Source organism: Lonchura striata, chromosome 1 (assembly GCF_046129695.1).
Source record: "Lonchura striata isolate bLonStr1 chromosome 1, bLonStr1.mat, whole genome shotgun sequence".
Taxonomy (NCBI): Eukaryota; Metazoa; Chordata; class Aves; order Passeriformes; family Estrildidae; genus Lonchura; species Lonchura striata.
Window position 1 is genome coordinate 53,626,910 of NC_134603.1, and position 18,792 is coordinate 53,645,701.

General features: G+C 38.8%; 1 protein-coding gene across 1 annotated transcript; it reads left to right on the plus strand.

The window, feature by feature from the left end:
- The first annotated feature begins 4 nt into the window (after positions 1–4).
- On the plus strand, positions 5–16,570 carry RNMT (RNA guanine-7 methyltransferase). The gene is made up of 11 exons (XM_077784485.1): positions 5–71; positions 1,587–1,847; positions 4,040–4,172; positions 5,648–5,770; positions 7,147–7,262; positions 8,178–8,359; positions 8,948–9,112; positions 10,245–10,362; positions 12,040–12,141; positions 13,564–13,597; positions 14,770–16,570. Exons 2-11 carry the CDS (start codon positions 1,617–1,619, stop codon positions 14,805–14,807), a joined length of 1,242 nt encoding a protein of 413 aa, XP_077640611.1. The 5' UTR covers positions 5–71; positions 1,587–1,616; the 3' UTR covers positions 14,808–16,570.
- Positions 16,571–18,792: the final 2,222 nt, after the last annotated feature.

The following is an 18,792-nucleotide window of genomic DNA, read 5'->3' on the forward strand; positions in this document are numbered from 1 at the left end:
CCCTCCCAGGACGTGACGCACGCCCTGGGGTTCGTCACTTCCGCAAACAGGGATGGCGGAGCGCTGACCGGGTGAGTGCCGGGCCGGGCGGGCGCCGGGCCAGGCGGGTGCCGGGCCGGGCCGGGCCGGGCGGGTGCCGGGCCGGGCGGGTGCCGGGCCAGGCGGGTGCCGGGCCGGGCCGGGCGGGTGCCGGGCCAGGCCGGGCCGGGCGGGTGCCGGGCCGGGCGGGTGCCGGGCCGGGCGGGTGCCGGGCCGGGCGGGTGCCGGGCCAGGCGGGTGCCGGGCCGGGCCGGGCGGGCGCCGGGCCGCCGTCCCAGCCCGCGGGCGCTCCGGCGGCGGGCGGGCCCGGGCCCCTCGGCCGCGCCGGACGGCGGAGCCGGGCGGGCCGCAGAGAAGCGACGGGCGTCGCCGCCCGGTTAACGGGAGCGGAGGCCCTGAGGCCTCCCAGCCGCGTCATGGGGGAAGGGGAGGAGGGAAGGAAGAGAGGAGGGAGCGGGAGCATCCCGAGCTCGGCGGGGCCATTCCCACATCACTCCAGGCGTTTTGAGCTCTCCGGCTGAAGGAGCTGCTGCTTCCTGTGGTTGCCATCGATAGTTGTGAAAGTCGGATCGTTTCACAATTTAGGCCTTCAAAACATCTCGGAATAGCTGGGTGAGGATAATGAAGGCTCTGCTGGTGCTTTGCAAACCAAGTGCTGTGGTGCTGTGAAAGAATTACTGTTGTAAGTCGTACTTTGAGGCCATTTGTTTTGAGGAAAGCTGCTGTGGCGCCTCTGTGTTGTGGCCCACTCAGTGATTGTGTTCTGGCCCTCATTAGGAGGTGAGCCTGGATACGGTGGATTTAAATGTGATTTTTGGATTTTAATATTTTTTTGCGGATTTAGGCTACTGTTTCACAAAAGGAGGTGCTGAATCGCTCTCTCCCATGCCTTGTTAAAAAGTAGGTGCTCTGCTTCCCAGTGCTGGCGTAAAGAAGGCTGGGATGTGCTGGAGACTAAATGAGCTTTGTAGCACTTGTTTGCAGTCCTGCAGCCTCTGTAGAAATTTGTGAGGTGGAAATGTGGAAATACAGGTGCAACTTGAATATTCCACGTATTAGTTAAATTCAGAGCATAGTGGATATTCTTGGCAAACTGGAAAATCCACAATTGATAAGAAGATTTGCTCATAAAAACCCATCTTGATCTTTTATTTGAAAACCTTCATTTCAAAACATATCAGTTTAAATAACAAATTTACTAATTTGAGAGAACCTGTCTGTGTTTCTAAACATAAACTGATTTGTAGGTTACCTTCTATGGGAAGGGAAAGACCAATAACATTTGGCAGCTGAGTCATTAAAGATATGTCAGAATGACTCTAAAATGAAAAGTAACAATTTATCTTAATTTGAACTTATTTAATGAGTACTTTTAAGTTTGACATATTTTATTCAGCGTCTTTATTATAAACAACTGATCAAATTTGAATTCTATATGTTGCCTAGGGTGAAATACCAACATTATGTTTGAAAGTACGATCGTAACCACGAGTAAGTGAAATTTTTGGGGCTGAAAATTCTTGGTGGTTTGTTTCTTTTCCCTCTAGATTTCCATTCTGATCAGTGGACCAGTCAAAATGGCTGAAGTAACCAAGACAGAAGAACAGCAGGTGGAAAAGAGTTTGGAAGAAGTGGAGAAAACACCTCATGCTTTAGAGTCAGCTTCAGGTGTCAGATGTGAAGGCAATAGTTCTGCTTCAGGTACAGAGCAGTCCACTGAAAATGACAAAGAAGTTGATAGTTGTAATCAGGATGGCAGAGCAAAGAGGAAGAATTTAGATTCTGAAGATGAACCTCCTAAGAAAGTAGTGAGTATCATTTATTTTCAGCTGTTTTCAAATCCTTGTTTCAAAGCCCTAGCTCAAGAAAAGATTGAAAATATTTATGCTAGATGCATGTGAGCCAGCACAAAATACCAACTATGGAAATATTTCCTGGGGAAATAACAGGTGCACAAAGTGATGTTGGGCTTCACAGAGGAGAAAGAGGGCTGGGAATTGCAATTATAATCTCAGCACATACTTAATCTAATTCTAAGACTGTTCCATCCTCCATGTGGTAGCAATCTGTTAGTGTAGTGTAGGGTTTCCTGGCATTAGTCCAAGTTCTATATCTTGAACTCAGTTCTTATATATGTTCTTATATATGTTGTTTATCTGTGTGTTAGTATAGTTACCTGTGCTTGGGAAGTTCTTCCATAAGGTAATTTTGTCCTTTTATTTCCTTGGTAAGGTACTGTATAATTTGCAAAACTCAACAGACTGCATCCTCTGTGATATAATTTCAGTATGATTTGTTGGCAAAGTGAAGCAGAGAAAGACTTACAGTTGCTTCTTTGTGTTTTAAGACTACAAAAGCAGCAGAAAATGTATGTCCTTTTATATGCCCACCTGGGAAGGTGAAAAGGGTAATGTTTTACATGATGCTGTCCTTTATTATGGATGAGCTTGTAGAAGATGATGCTTTAATATCCAGTCTGGGTCATCCTTTTGGGATATTTAAATATAATTTGAAAATGTCTGACCTAATGTTTTGTTTATCTGCCCAGAATTTTCCCAGGATGTTAATATATGGCTTAGCAGTCTGGCAAAATAAAGAGTGTCCTTTGTTGTGGTAGAAATATTATTAACCCTTTCATCCTTTTAATAAGGGGGGATAAGGGTTAGATGAGCAAAAACTACCTTGGGTTTGTGTAGCCTAAGGGTGGAGAGAGGTGACTGAACGTAGTTGCCACCATAGTTGTTGCTGATGGCTGTTTGCAGCTGAGATGTGTTAATGGTTTGTATGAGTATGTCCCCCACACTTGTCTGTGTCAGCTGTTCTAGCTTCTGTCACCTTCAGTGGCCATTCAGGGAGCCATCTGTGCTTACCCTGAAAAAGCATAGAAGTCATCAAAATACTTGTTAGTATCGGTCAGGCCAGTGTGGTAGAAACAGATGATGAGGTCATAGAAATTTTAGACAAGGAAGGCTGTGTTCATTCTGAATGTTACCAAAAGTACATGAAACACTGAACAATTCATATATATCAGCCAAACCTTCTTTTCCCTTGAGGAACTGCTATTTGAATAGCAAGATGCAGGGCTATTGACTTCTGTAGTGAACTGTTAAGAATGCTTATAGTGGCTTCATTCTGGTTTGTACTGCTATTTCAAATGCTTTTGTACCTCATAGAGTCAATGCTGGTTGTATCTGTTCTGTTGCTTTGGATTTTATTTATAATTTATTTTCACTTCATGTATATAGTTGAATATTATTTTCAAGGTGAAGAAGTGTTAGGAGCATAATATCTGTATGTAGACTGCTTGTCAGCATAACAGGCGAGAGAAGTGTCTTGTAGTACTTAAAGCTAGGGCTGGACAGAAATCTCTTGGAGTATTTTGAGTTAAGGCTAAATCAGAGACATTTCTACAGCTAACTCTTAGGCATTTTATGGAATATGTTGTCAAATTATTCCTCTCATTCTTTTATCATGGTCTGTTTAAATCTCTGGCTGTGGGGTCATCTACTTGGACCTTGATGTGACATCAGCCAATTGGCATTTTGGTTAAATTGGCAGTTTATACACTTCTGTCAGATGAAATCACTGAATTTCTGAAACAGGCTCTTTGAAGAGGCTCAAAGTTCTTTGAGAAGGAACGTCCTCTTCTTCTGTCCCAGACTTAAGAATGAAACGTGTTCTTTGAGCATGGTTGAGAGTATTAGAGAACTGAAGGTTAAGTATTTCTGTGAAGAAAAGATGCTGTCATCCAGAAATTGCTTGAATGAACTGAAAAGGGGATTAAGTTTGTGAGTGTTGCTGTGATGATTGAAGTACTGACATCAGTACCAGGACAGATACGGGAAATCTCTTTATAATGATGGTGCTCTTCATAGTATTGCTTGTTTGCTTTCTTAAATCCTTGAAGTGAACACATATGTCTTTTGATTAAATGACTAAGTAATAAAAATAATTCACTGCTGGAATGTATTCCTTCTGTGGTGTGATTTCCTTTCTGCAGCATGTGATTGGCCATGGGCAAGCTGTGGCTGCACATTATAATGAACTTCAAGAAGTTGGTTTGGAAAAACGTAGCCAGTCTCGCATATTCTACCTCCGAAACTTTAATAATTGGACAAAGAGTGTCCTGATTGGTAAGTTTCTTTAACAGATTTCGTAGACATTATTAGAATGTAACTAATTTTTGTATCAAAATGTAACTTTTTTCTGTTTTCTGGTGTTGAGTATGACACTTTGTCTCAGAATACATTGTAAGTTTTTCAGCTGCAGTAAAATGTCTGTATTTATATTTAATTTGAATATTCGTGATAGTGTTTTGTGTCGTTAGAGTGCCAAGCATATGCTTAAGTTTTAAAGGTCAACTGATGAAAAAAGTTCATACTGGAAACTGTTCTTCTCCATGGCATTTTTAAAGAGAAAAGTACAGCTTTAAATCATAAAGAATTTAAGCGTTCTTAGATTCAAACAAGAGCAGCTCAATCTATGTCAAATAATTTCTTAGACATTTTCCCACAGCACTCTCTGTTCAGATCCTGGTTAAGCAGTTCTGCAGGAAAATTGAACACAAATATTTTCTGTGTTACCCATAGTCAGTGGTTGAAAAGATGAAAAGCTAAAGGATGTAGTTCTTTAAGAATCAGCAGACTTTTATTTAAAGGTAAAGTCTGCTGTTCCACAAATTAATTCCAAATTGAGGAAACAAAGCCATCAAATATCTGCCAACAAAGAAAAGAATCATCAGCACAGCACCACAGGTTCATGAAGAGGGATCTGTGCCAGAAGATGTTGGCACCATTTGTCTCAGCATGCTGCTTTTTGTTGTGTTATATCAGAGCAGTTAGAAGCAATATTTAGATTTCTATAAAGCTGTTCCTGAAGCCTGTGTTGAAGCCTTCCTGTCATAAAGAATTTCAGCAGTGTGGCTTTATAGCAGTTGTATCAAAACATATTTCATATTTCCTACTGTGAAGAAAAGTTGCTAGCATGCGGATATGTTTTACATAATATGCCAACATCAGTCAGAGCAGAGAGAATCTATGCAGCCTGGAGGGAGAGGAAAAAATGTGACTGGTATATGTAGGATAGAAAGACAGCAAAGGAGTAGCTACTGTTATTGCAAGGGCTGGGAGAGTGAGTGAAAAACATTATGGTTTTTTGTAAGGTGACTGCGAGGAGATGTGGCTGATGCATTTAATTGGCTTTTTCTTTTTGCAAAAGGCTTTCCCCTACTTTCAAATAACATCTGCATTCATTATAATGCTAATGAAAGGGAACCCTGTTTCCATGTCCAGGGTGGTTGTTTAGCCATGTCCAGTTTTGCCTTAGCCAGGGAAGCAGTTAAGAACCTCAGTCAAGTTACATGCAGAGCACATTAAGCACAGAAAATATTAATCTTCTCTGCAGTTTTAAAAGTTTGTGGTTCCTTTCATCCTTCTAGAAAGAAAAGAGATTTAAGTTTGTAATATTAAGAACACTTATAGGCAAAGTAAGGTCTAAGGTGCTTTAAAATTCTCAACTCCTTTTGGTTCTTTGGGCTTTTAGGTGCAATACAATTGCAGAGATTAGGTGCAGAGATGTGTTTATATGCTTCTGATTTTTATTTCTCTAGGTGAATTTATAGACCACGTACGACAGAAGAAGAGTGACATAACTGTTTTGGATCTAGGATGTGGGAAAGGTGGAGACTTGCTGAAATGGAAAAAAGGCAGAATTAAAAAACTTGTCTGTACTGGTAAGAAGACACAATAATTTTCTAGGGAAAGTACATCAAGTTTTATGGGAAACTGAGTACACCTCCAGTATTTTATTATATTTATTTTTTTCCAGTCAATTGATGAATGTAATGTACACCTTTTGTGCAAAAAGTTGTGTTTTGTCATTTAATCTGAAGATATGACGTGATTGCCATCAGAAATATAAGAACCATCAATATTTAGCTTTCAGTTCAACTCCTAAATAAAAACTGGTATCACTAAAGAAAAATACCATTGCCACAGGTTGCCTTAGGCAAAATGTGGTCCTGGGGAATAGACTGACTTTTTAAATTTTATGTCTTTTCTCCCACATCTAGTCTCTTGTAGTATTTTTAATTGTTCTGAAACACATACAGGAGAGTTGCATTTAAAAAACCAAATAATCCCCACAATGTTGTGAGAAAAAATGGTCTTGGGTGTTAAAATCAACTAAAGTTTTTCAGACTCAGAAAAGGGGAAGAGCTGAAAGCTGATTAAAAAAAAAATCTGGTTTGAATAATTGGTGTAGATGTTGGGAGAATGATACCATCTTCCCTTTTCTCAAAAAGTATCCCAAGGATAATCAGAGAAAGTAACTCCGAATTTAATTAGGTACTAAAATTCCCTAAAACTCTTTCAATGGGAATTATTTTGGGTACTTCACATTTTAAAAGTCTTTCATGCATTATTCAGTGGGCAGTATTCAAATACACTTAATCAATTTTCTTACAAAGTTCTTAGGCAAACTTATTGCATATTGTCAGAAACTCAATGACCGAGAAAGAAGCAGTTTTAGAATTTAAAAAAGTTCCCATAATGTGACATATCAAAAATGCATTTCAACATCTTTTATATTTTTAAGAATATTAAGAATACCAGGGAACTTGAGCTGTTTTAAAGAAACTGAAGATCATTTTTTATCCTGCCATATTGTGCCTTCTGTGTTCCAGTAATCATTCCAGTTTTCTTGTCTGGAGCAATGTGTTTGTCACTCTTGTATTGAGGACAGATGAATGAAGTGACATAAACTCCTAGGTTCTCAGAAGGCAAAATGCAAATTTATTAGACACCACACATTCTTTTATAGACAGTTACGATGAAACTGGACCTGATTGGTCCTTTATCAACACCCCTCACACCATTGGCTAATTAGGAACAACACCCTTCTTTAAACATCATACAAGTAAACAACACATTCAAAACACCAGCAGCAAAGATTAAGGATTGCTTTAGTTCTTTCTCTGAGCTTTCTCAAAACTTCCCAGAGCAAGGCCTGGGAAAGTTTATCTGACTCTTTCTCTGACCAGACTTTCAGCACCCACATGTACACACTTAAAAATTTCATTTGTTATATTTGTTATCTTTCCATATATAGACATTGCTGACATTTCTGTGCAGCAGTGCAAGCACCGCTATGAAGAAATGAAGTCCCGATGTCGGTATAATGAACATATTTTTGATGCGGAATTCATACAAGCAGATAGTACCAAGGTACAGTTCCTGTGCTTTGTAATATTTTGGAGATCTAATGTTTTCTATAGTTGTGCTGTAACAATTTGGGTATATATATTTTTAAGGTTGGATTATTGTACTGCCAGGAGAATCATCCATAGGGGTTGCCGGAAAGTTGCTTAAGATGTACTTTGGTGCGTTTTGCTGCTGTTGTATAGTGTAACATTCCTGAAGCTTGAATGTCTTTTCCTGATAGTATATCTGGTGCTTTCACTATCTTTTACTCAACAACAGGAACAGAATGACTGTTTAGCTTTGGAGTTCTGTGAAACAGTATGGGATGTTGTAAACTATTTTGGTGAATGCTTGAATATATAAAGGACCTTTTCTGATTTAACTTGCACACTTAGAATTTTTTCTTTCTAGTGGCATTTTGGTTACTATAATAGGTACTTTTAAAACTTCTCTGGTAGAGCAAGTTTCTTAGGCTGTCTGGAGGCAGTAGTAAATGCATTGCTGAGGCTTAGGAGACAGTCTTGTAAACAGAACTGCTTTTGCTTCCTAGAAGTGCAGGCTGAGATTGCCCTGCTGATGGAGGCTGAGACAGAACCTACCTCGTTTCAGCATACCTGTGGAAAAGCTGAACCTGTTCTCAGCCTTGCATGAAGGGTTTGCTTGAATTCTTGGTTGCCTTTCCTTCTGAGAAATAGTCTGTTGCAGGTTCATGTCATCTCTCCCAACTTGGTGGAGAGGGAGATATTTTCATGTTGCTATTACAGCTCAGTCTTAGATTAATATATATTTTCTGTTGCATGCTTTGTTCTGTCTGTCCTTGTACACAGAAGTTAATTTCCCTGACTTTGGGTCTCTATCATGAATGTAGTATATTTGTTAGAAAATTTAAGTGAATCATGCTTCTTTCTGTAGGTTTTTTTTCTTTTTTATCTGTTGCAGGATCTCTTGTCTTCCAAGTACAATGATCCAGATATGCGCTTTGACATTTGCAGTTGTCAATTTGTTTACCACTATTCATTTGAGACGTATGAGCAGGCTGACATGATGCTTAAAAATGCTTGTGGGAACCTCTCTCCTGGAGGTTATTTCATTGGCACAACTCCAAACAGCTTTGAACTTGTGTAAGTATTCTTATATCCTGTTAATCTTCCAAAACTCTGTGAAGCATTGTTAAGTGATAGATATTTTTGCAATGCTCCAATATGTTTGTGCAAACAAAAGCAATTTTTTGCAACAATTTTGGATTCTAATAAAACCAAATATCACTCATTAACCTGATTCAAACAGGTAAAGCAATACTTACCCTTGAAAGTGGGCTCTTCTGTTAGAGAGTACAGGTCTTCATACACTTCATCCCTCTGTCATTACTTTGATAGCGTCAAAATTTCCATGACCTGGGGAAAAACTGTCAAGGTTTTGTAGTTATTTTTAGAAGCCTGTATTTTCCAGGTAGATTGTCTGTGTGTCCAGGCTAAAGGTTCATCTTCTAGGTCCATTTTGTCCTTGGTATGTTATATGGGAATGATAACCTGTTAAAACCCAGTATGCTGCTTCATTTCATTGTTTCACTGCCTTATGATAAAGGGAAGGGGGAAACTAGAGAGATCCCTGAGTATTATTGGGAGAAACACTCTCAGGCTTGTTATGTGTAGTTTTCTCTGCCTGTTCAATACTGGTCAATAAACGTTTGTTTACCTCTCATTCTATAGAAAGAGACTTGAAGCTTCAGAAACAAATTCATTTGGGAATGATGTGTACAATGTAAAATTTGAAAAGAAGGGAGACTATCCATTATTTGGCTGCAAGTATGATTTTCACTTGGAAGAAGTGGTTGATGTCCCTGAGTTTTTGGTTTACTTTCCCTTACTGGAAGAGTAAGTTGAGTTTTAAATTTGTTATGCAATAAAATCTGTGGAATGTCATAAATGTTTGTTTAGTTTATGTGTCATTGCATAATGCTTGCAGAAAATTATGTTTTGGCTTTCTTACTATATTTTTCAGTTCTTAATTTTTTGTTGTTGCTTCAAATACAGAGGTTTCTTGCATTTCCATCCACAACTGTAATCTGTCCATCCAGCTGTTGAAGGTACTCTGGTCAGAAGCTGTGGATTTAAACTGTGTCTTATGAGGGACCATCTGATCTGATACATTGGATCTGTCACCAAACCTTTAAAACTGTCAGCTTTTTCTTCTTTAATTGTAACTTTTTGAGGTGTTTCTTTCTACCCCTTTTTTAGTCTTTCAGAAAGCTTTCTTGTGCATTTTCTTCATCATGGTGCCTCTTTCTTGTCTTCTCCACCTTTTCTTAGATGTTCTTAGTTAGGATTTCTGCTATGATTTTTTTTCTGCCTCTAAATGATCTTCATCTGTAATCATATATTTTGCTGTTACCTCTGTGTAACCTTGGATTTGGTTTTCCCAGCTGTATCCTGAGGTACAGACAAATCTTTCCATACTCCGTTTTTTCCTACCATTCAAGCTCAATATGGCTAAACAGTATCAAGCTTTCCCTTCATGCCTGTTCAAGAGCTTCATTTGTAGTTGTCTGTGAAAAATAACAGCATCTGTCACTGACAGCTGTAACTTCAGTGTTGCATGTCCATGGTGTCTACATATAATTGAGATGTAAGCCACTAAATACAACAGAAAGAAGTTCTCTAAATATATTCATAATATCTGACATGATAGATACTGCAGGGAAAAGTGTAGTCTTTCTGGAAGTCCACATGAAACTTCTGTGTTTCAGGAGAAGAGACATTTTCTATTAAAGTGTTTGCAAATTACTTCTGTGTAGATTTTTGTTGTCCTAATTAAAAAACAAAACTGTGCAGTTTGTGGTGGAACTGCAGCTTTTTTCATCTAAATGTCTTTACTAAGAAAAAAAGTTGTAAAGAAGTGTTATTCTAGTGAATACCACAAGATGTCACTGTGGCTTAAAAGTGTTCCTTTGAAAATAATGCTACAATAATTTTGTGGCTTCCCTAATTAAGCTTGTTATTTTGACAGAATGGCAAAGAAGCATGGTATGAAATTAGTCTACAAAATGACATTTAGGGAATTCTATGAAGAAAAAATCAAGAACGAGGAGCATAAAATGCTGTTAAGGAGAATGCAGGCCTTGGAGGTAAATTTGGAGTTGATTTGTTTGATGTTAATAGCATTTTTTCATCCTGTTAATTTTCACACAATAATTGAAATTTCCTTTGTGAACATTTTGCAATTAATTAAGGACCACCAATAGACAGTATTTAATTCCTGGGGCTGAAAGTGTGACTCTGGTTGTTGATCTTGATTGGCTGCCAGACACCCAACTGACCTGCACTCTTGTTCCATTTTTCCAACAGGATGGGGGGATAAAATAGAAAAAAAAAACTTGTGGGTCAAGATAAATTCAAGGAGATTGCTTAGCAATTACTGTCACAGACAAAACAGACTGAAATTGGAAAAGGTTAATTTAATTACTTACAAAAAAAGAAAAAAAATAGTAGAAAGGTGAGAAACATGAAAACCTGAAACCACCTTTGTCCCACCCACTGTTTGTTCCCAGGCTCATCTTCATTTGTGCATTCCTGACCTTTCTACATTCTCTCCCTTCCTCTGTGTGGGAAGGGGGATTGTGGTCTGTTCATAACACTTTGTTTCTGCCTCTCCTTCCTCACACTCTTCTCTTGGTCCAGCACAGGTCCCACCCAATAGATGATTCAAGTTTTGAAGATAATATTTCAATATTGAGGCAAGTTTCTGTTCTTGTGAAGTAGGAAACAGAAGCCCAAGAATCATGCCAAGTATCAGACAGGGGTGACTGTAATCCATTTCTTCCTCAGCAGAGAGACTGAAACCTGCATCTTTGTGCAAGGAATATTGACTGAAAAGAGAGAAAGGAATCTTTGTAGGAATAAAAGAACAATCTGTGTTCATAGAAGAATATAGTTCTTAACTGTAACTGAGCATATGTTTTTGCCCAGTGTTTTTGCATTTTTTTTTTATCCTCAGACTCTTACCTTGGGTAATTTAACAGCTTCAGAGAAGCTTTTCCAGGCCACTTCTGAGGCTTTGATTTTACTTGCAGTTATCTGTGCTTCCTTCCTCCCTCAAACAGTAGAATTCTTCTGCAGAAAACTTTCAAATCAACTCTCAGTTTTTTTCGTGACTTGCTCAGCTAAATCACAGACTGCAACTTGACTGCACTTGTTGACTCCAAAAGTGATGGTTCTGTGTATGGGCTCACACTGGCAGTAGCACAGAGACACAGCCTTTGACTTACCATCTTCCTTCTTAGGAAAGTGAGAGTTGTCTTAAAGTAGTGGCCACTTATAACTGAGGACTTCATTTTTACAATTAGATTTATTTACACAGATCAGTAGTAACTGAGATCCTTAATGAGCGTATCTTAATTTTGAAGAACCTGTTGTATATTTCTGGTACAGCTTGTGTGTTATTGAAGCATTTTAATTGTTCTGCTTGAAATTGTAGTTGCCCTTCTGCTGAAGAGATGCTGGTATAGTTGCTTTTCTAAAAGAAGGTATATCTAGGTAATGTTCATAATGAGCTGTACATGAAGAAGAGTGTTTATAGTTATTCTGTTTCCCCTGCTTTAGAGATGGAAGGATAAAATTTAACTTATAATTCTTGGCTGTCAGATTTTCTGGTAAGTAGGGAACATCAGACCTATTCCTGAGGATGCTATAAAGGAGAGATGTATATTTAAAATATTTTTAAGACTTACTGACTTCTGTTGTGGACTGTGTTGTGACAAGCCCTTTACTTGATGTGATTAATGTATTTATTCTGTGTTCTCCAGCCATATTCTACACATGGTGATTCCAGGCTTGTTTCTGATAAACCTGATGATTATGAGCATGCAAAAGAGTTTATCAAAGATGGCAAGGCAAAGTTACCATTGGTAAGTTCCTTTCTACTTCACTAGAGGTAATGGTGTCTTAAAATTGAGGTCCTGTTCTTTCAAACTGTGGTGGCGTCTTCGTTTCAGCTGCAGTGAAGTTGGTATGAGTGCTTCTTTGCATGTGAAAAATTGTAGAGCTGCAGGGCTGAGGGGGTTCATCTAATTTAGATCCCATACTCAAAGAATCAAATTCACTTAATTTGGTAGCTTATTAGTTAGGAAATTTGTAATAATACAGAAGGGAGAGAATATTTTTTCTATCTTACTTGACAGCTGTTCTTTCTAATGATTCTTAATTTGAGGCATTTTCTTATATGTCTGGATCTTCACAATACTAATTTAAAGCATTAATTCCAATTCTCTGATAGGAGACTTCAAAGTTTTCTTCATAATACTGTATATGTTTGAAATAATTATTTCAAATTTCATCAATACAGCATGAGAATGGTCAGCTTGAAGTTTTTCCACTTGGTTTTGTTGTTTGGAGTTTTTTTTAATTGTTGATTCATCTACTGTTCATGTTTTGAATTCTTGAAGATGTAGTCCTCTTAGTGCATATATAAAAATCCTGAATCAAGAGAGAAAAGAAACCTGCTCTTCACATTTGAAATTCAAAAATTTTTAAAAAGAAAAATGCTTGTTTTAAGAATTAGGCTTAAGAACATGCGAACAGCCAAGTCAGACCAAAGACGTCTGTTGCCAAGGGCTGTTTTAAAAGGTGAAGGTTTGGTCAGTGGGTAGCATAAGGACTAAATTATGGCCCAGTGAGGACTCCTTGGATAAGGGTGGAGTGGGCAGAGCAGAAAATCAGCTTCTTGTTGTTGCCTTATCTTTCTTAAGTGGTGGGGTAAATGGCAGCAGCTTTTTTACTTCTGAACTTGCTCTGCATTCATCTGATCAGCTGAACTGAGAATTCCCTAGGCTGGAAGGCAGGCTGTTTTTCCAGACTGTGTGAGTGAGGGTGAGAGTCTCTTGCAAAGAGTTTCTGTGGGCTGTGGGTGTTGTTGGGTGGAGGCAGGCAGTGTTCCCTGAGGAAGGTGGCAGCACCATGATGTAAGGCCTTTTCCTGACTTCTGCACAAATACTGGGCATCTCGGTCTGAAGAGCAGCTGGAGCCAGGTCAGGTCACACTGGTGGTGGACACGGGCATGCTCTGCATTGCAGAGGCATCCAGACCAACAGACTGTTGGCCCAGTCTCCTGTACCTGTTTAATTTAGGTGTGTTCCATCATCTGGATCTTCCAGTTCCCAGCCATCATAGTTAGTGGAGTTGTAAGTATCTGTGGTCTACAGTAATGCTTTTCTTGCCCCTAAACAGGCAGTCAGTGTGGGTGGTTAGACATTGGTCAGTGAAAAATGGAGCAGTGTTTTATTGTTTCCTTATTTTTTGTTGAAACTTTGTTTTTTTTTGTCCCCTTCTAGGGAACCTTGAGTAAATCTGAATGGGAAGCAACAAGTAAGTAATGGTTTTGAAGACAGTGTTGACTAAATGACTGCTTTGAAAAGTGTGTAAAATAGCCTGTTAGTCATGTAAGAAAATCCAGATGTTGAATATAATAAGATGTTGTTATTTGTGTAATTCAAAATGTTGTGTACAGATTATGTAGTGTGCACATCTTAAGAAATTGGGAGGGAAATGCGTAAGTGCAGCCAACCAGGATTGCAGGCCATTTTACTGAATGTTTTAGTAGTTTAAAAGCAAAAAATGCTGCTTACTTCACAGGTGAGAAAAATCTTCACTGCTTTCTTAAATTATTATCTAAATTTTGAATCTATGAATTATAAGGTAGACATAAATTTCCAACAATCTTGAAGTATTATCTCTATTATCTATTTGAGTGGGGATTTTTATATAATTTTATACCTTTTCATATCTAAAAAAAAAGATTTATACCTTTAAAAGTTCAGTGACTTCGATAATAAAAAATAGACTAAGTAGACTAAGTAGTCTGTTTCTCCAGAAACGTGTGGAGTATTGAGCTTCTGATAAGAGTACAAGCACATCTTGTTCCTTACATGGAACTTTGCATTATTGCTGAGGAATGTCTGATAAGCTTGTCTTGAAAGATTTGCAAGTAGCTATGGCCCCTCATTCATTAACGTCAAAGTTGAATTCAAGTGGAAATCTGTAAATGTGGTCTCAAGTAACTGGTTTAACATACCTGCCTGGTATGGAGCACAGGAACATCTGCATAGCTGGCATTGAATATATGCCAACTGAGAGTTTTCCAAAGGTACCGGTGTGGATTGTATGAGTATCCATTAATAGAATAATAATTTCTGGACTTGAAAAAATGCTATTTCATCTTTGTCCATGAAAATTGATAATATGTATCATGAGTTCATTCACTTTCCAATTAAAAATGAAGTTAATAATTTCAATCCTGATTGTCCATTACTGCAAGTATGAAGGAGTCTTTAAACTTAAATTGCATGACTTTTGATGTGCTCATGAATGTTCGTTATATGTAGAATGGCACAGTAATTTATGAATTTGGTTCACATTTCTGAAAACATGTAAAACTATGCTGGAGTGGAATGCTAGAGTTACTTACTGGTTACATTTTGAAAACTTAGTTGAGTCACAAAGAAAGCTGAAACTTTAAATATTCCCATTTTCTTTTTTAGGTATTTACTTGGTATTTGCATTTCAGAAGCAACCGTGAAACTTCACATACTGGATGCAGCAAGAAGGGATCATATCCATGTGCAAGTTGGAATGATCAGAAATCCATTGTGGCAACTATTTTTTTATTTTTTATTTTTTAATTATCAGACGTGTGCAGGACACTACCAAAAACTAGAGCAAGCTCGTGATTCAGAGTTACATTGCCTGTCTGTGACAGATGGACTTGTGTGTGTATATATGAGAAAGATTCTGAACCAGTCTTTTTAAGCATTTGTAAGCAATCTGCATGCTCTCAAAACCTGTGTATGAACTCACATAACTTCGTTAGAAACATTCTGTTTGTAGAAGTACGTCTGTGATTACGAGCCTGACCCTGCACTTTCTGAAGTTGATGGAAGAGCATTGACTTTGATAATGCAGAATGAGGGCCTAAATACTGTTCTGCAGAGCTCAGTTAATTAGTAATGAGATTTATTCAGCATAGAGGGTATGTCTACATTGCATGCAGAGCAAAAAATACCCAAGTCAGTTTGAGAACCTCTGTGCTGTGCTCAAGCCTGCATTGTATATCTACCTTAATGGTATTCATGGTGTATTTTACATGGTAAAATCCCATGATGTCCTTTTTTGTCCTGCTTGCTGATATGTAATGTCACTTCATGGTGCTTTTAAGATTAAATTAATTTGTTCTGTACAAAACTGCTCTAAAAGTACTCAATTTTTAACGTTTTAAATATCGACTTTGTTTTCCAAATGTGGCTATGCAGTAATCAGTAGCAACTGCTTAAGTTAGAGTACTGAACATTTTTAATTGTATTAAAGACTCTCCTGACTTTTCAATAGTTTTAGTGTTTCTTGAAACTTACTAGACAGATCTTAGGATGCCTTTCTTTCTTGTTTCATAAAATTCCAAATGGGCATGGCAAGAGGATGAGCTGTTGGTGGTGTGGGGACCTCATTGCAGTCTTAAGGCATTAAAAACATGGTCATGTCATGGATCATGAACCAAAAGTGGAGCCTGTGTAATATTTGAGGATACCAGCAGTTCCCTCTGGAAGGGAGGGGTGAGTATGTGCATACACACTCTAGTACCTATGGGTAACAATTCCCAAATTGAAGACACATATTTTGTTTGGGAATGCAGTCAAATTATACTAGTAGGCAGAACTGTGCCTAACTACCATCATAACTGCTTGTTAGTGTCTTAGAGCTGGCTTAGGGGTTTCTGTACAGTATTTGCTTGACTATCCATGTGTTTGTAGCCACCCATTACTTAGAAGGCCTGAATACTTCATGTTTCTTCTCACCTGGTTTTGGACTAGGAGTAGCTGATGGCTGCTGTTAGCCAATAGATATAACATAGAGATGAAATGAAGATGGTATGCGAGTATTTTGAAAAGTTATAGCAAACCTAGAAGAGAACATTTCTGTTAAGACTTAAATGTTCAGATTAGAAGAGTTTTTAGTTGTATTGATTTCCCCCTGTAATTAGGTTGTACTCTTTCCTCCATGACTCCTCTATTTTTTTTGTTGCCTAGAAGAACACTTGTTATCTTTACTGAAGCAGTAGAATCTGTCAGTTCTGCTGCTGAAATTAAGACAATAAGATGCTCTTGTCTGCTAGAATTAGTACTCATGAAACTAGCTAAAAATGATGACGCTTTAGAACTGCTGAAATGTTTATTTGAAATTTGTTTACATCAAAGCTAGTTTTGTTGGATTTCTTGTATCAAATTTCATTTGAAAATACATTGTTATGCTATTTTTGGAAGAAACAATAATAAAACCAGAGGAAGTACAGTGAAGTGTCTTTCCTCTTTTAAGTGAATTTTAACATATCAATCACACAATCACAAAATGGTTGAGTTCAGCCAAGCATGTTCACCCAAAGCTGGCTGGTTGTCCAGGACCTTGTTCAGACAGCTTTTGAACAGTTCCAATGGTGGGGCTCCACAACCTCATTGGGCAACCTTGCCAGTGCTTGGTCACTCACAGTTAAAGTTTCCTGGTGTTCAGAGAGAATTTCCTGTGTTTCAGTGTGTGCCCATTGCCTCTTTCCCTGTCATTGGGCAAGAAAAGGCACATAAAAGTCTCTAGACCCATCTTTACAAGCTCCCTTTGGGTATTTGAACGCATTGATAAGATTACTACCCTGAGCCATCTCCCAGCCTTTCCAGTTCCACTCCATGAGAGCTGTTCCATGATTTTGCATGCACTTAGATCCAGTATCAACTCCTGGTATATACTGTTGGTGGCCTTCAACTAGCCTTTCACTGATCACCACTCTGGACTGGCTACTCAGTTTGCAATTTCCCCTCACTGTACGTCCAAGATGGTGGATGCAAAAAAAACCCTTCCTGATATCAAAGTATCCACTGCTTTTCCATCATCAAGCCAGACGTTTATTTTCTCATAGAAGTTTGTACTGTTGGTTAAGCATGACTTCTCTGTGATTAATCCATGCTGACTATTCCTGATAATTTTCTTGTCGTTCATTTGCCTGGAAATAATTTCCAGTATCTGTCTTTCAATCACCCCATTGAAGTGAGGATGGTACGTAGTTCCCTGGATCATTTTCCTTGACCTTCTTGAGGACAGGAGCAGCATTTAATTTCCTCCAGTCTTTGGACTTACCCTATGAGTATTCAAAGATCCTTGAGAGTGGCCTCATATTGATACCTGTCATCTCCATATGGAGATACTTGTGAGTGTATCCCATCTGGGTTCATGGACTTATACATGTCTGACTTGCTTAAGTATTTCCTGACCTGATCCTTTTCAACCAAGGACACATCTTCCTTGTTCCAATCTTTCATTCTGTTCTCTGGGCTTGAGATTCCTGAGAGGCCATTGTTCCTTGTAAAGACAGAGGTGATGAAGGTATTTGAGACCTCTGCCTTTTCCATGCTATGTGTCACAAGTACCCCTGCCCCATTCTGCACTTTTTTCCCATCTTCCTTTTTTTTTCTACATAGAAACCCTTGTTGCCTTGGAAATCTCTGGCCTGATTTAATTCCAGATGGGCTTTTGGCTCTCCTAACTGCATATTTCTAGTAGGTTACCTGTCTGTCCTTCCACTCTGTCTACTTTCCTCTTGTGTCTGAATTTTGTCAGTGGCTCCTTGTTCATCCACACAGGTCTCCTGGCATTTTTGCCTGACCAATTCATGGCGATAGACCTCTCTTGATCTTGGAGGAGGTGATCATTGAATAATAATCAGCTTTATTGAACCCATTTCCTCCAGGGCATTATCCCATCTGATTCTACAATGCAGGCCTTTGAAGAGGCAAACATCTGCTCTTCTGAGAACCAATGCTGTGTTTGGTTTTTGCACTGCTAATGCATCTCAGAATCCTAAACTCCTGTATCTCATGCTCACTGCAGCCAAGGTTGCTTCTGACCTTCACATCCTCAACAATTCATTGTTTGGTGCTGAGGTTCAGCAGAGCATCTCTTTGGTTCCTCTACCACTTGGGTCAAGAAGTCATTGATGCTCTTCAGGAACCTCCTCAATTTCTTTTATCTTGATGTGTAATCCCTCCTGTAGCTGTTGAGGATCAGGGCTGTAGATGTGAAGCTGCTTCCAGCTGTAGAGAATCTCATCCACTTCTCTCTGTTCAGGTGTCTTGTAGCCAGCAACCTCTATTATGTCACCTGTTCTCGTCATGTCTTTAGTCCTTAACCTGTAAAAGCATCTTTATTGCAGGGCTCCAGTCATACAGGTCATCTCACCATTTCCCCATGATTCCAGCAAGAATATAACCCTGCAACATTTTCTGATAAATACATGTTTTCCCAGTAAATCATAGGACTTTAGAGAAGCAATTAAAGGTGAGCAAAGCATTTAGATTCTCAGGGCTGCTGATGAGACATTGAAGATGGGGGAGTGCTAAGGTCATCTGAGCTGGATGATTTTTTGCAATGGAAGGAATTTTTGGTAATCTCCTGAATTAAGAAGTTAAAGGAGTGATGCCTGGTGCTGCACCAATTAAGTGGTTCCATTTTCAAATTCACTTTACACA

Excerpts from the sequence above, each read along its gene's own strand:
- RNMT (XM_077784485.1), top strand. The coding sequence starts at position 1,617 with ATGGCTGAAGTAACCAAGACAGAAGAACAGCAGGTGGAAAAGAGTTTG. Across the intron at positions 5,771-7,146 it reads TAAAAAACTTGTCTGTACTG|ACATTGCTGACATTTCTGTG; the intron begins GTAAGAAGACAC and ends TTCCATATATAG. Across the intron at positions 12,142-13,563 it reads GCAAGGCAAAGTTACCATTG|GGAACCTTGAGTAAATCTGA; the intron begins GTAAGTTCCTTT and ends GTCCCCTTCTAG.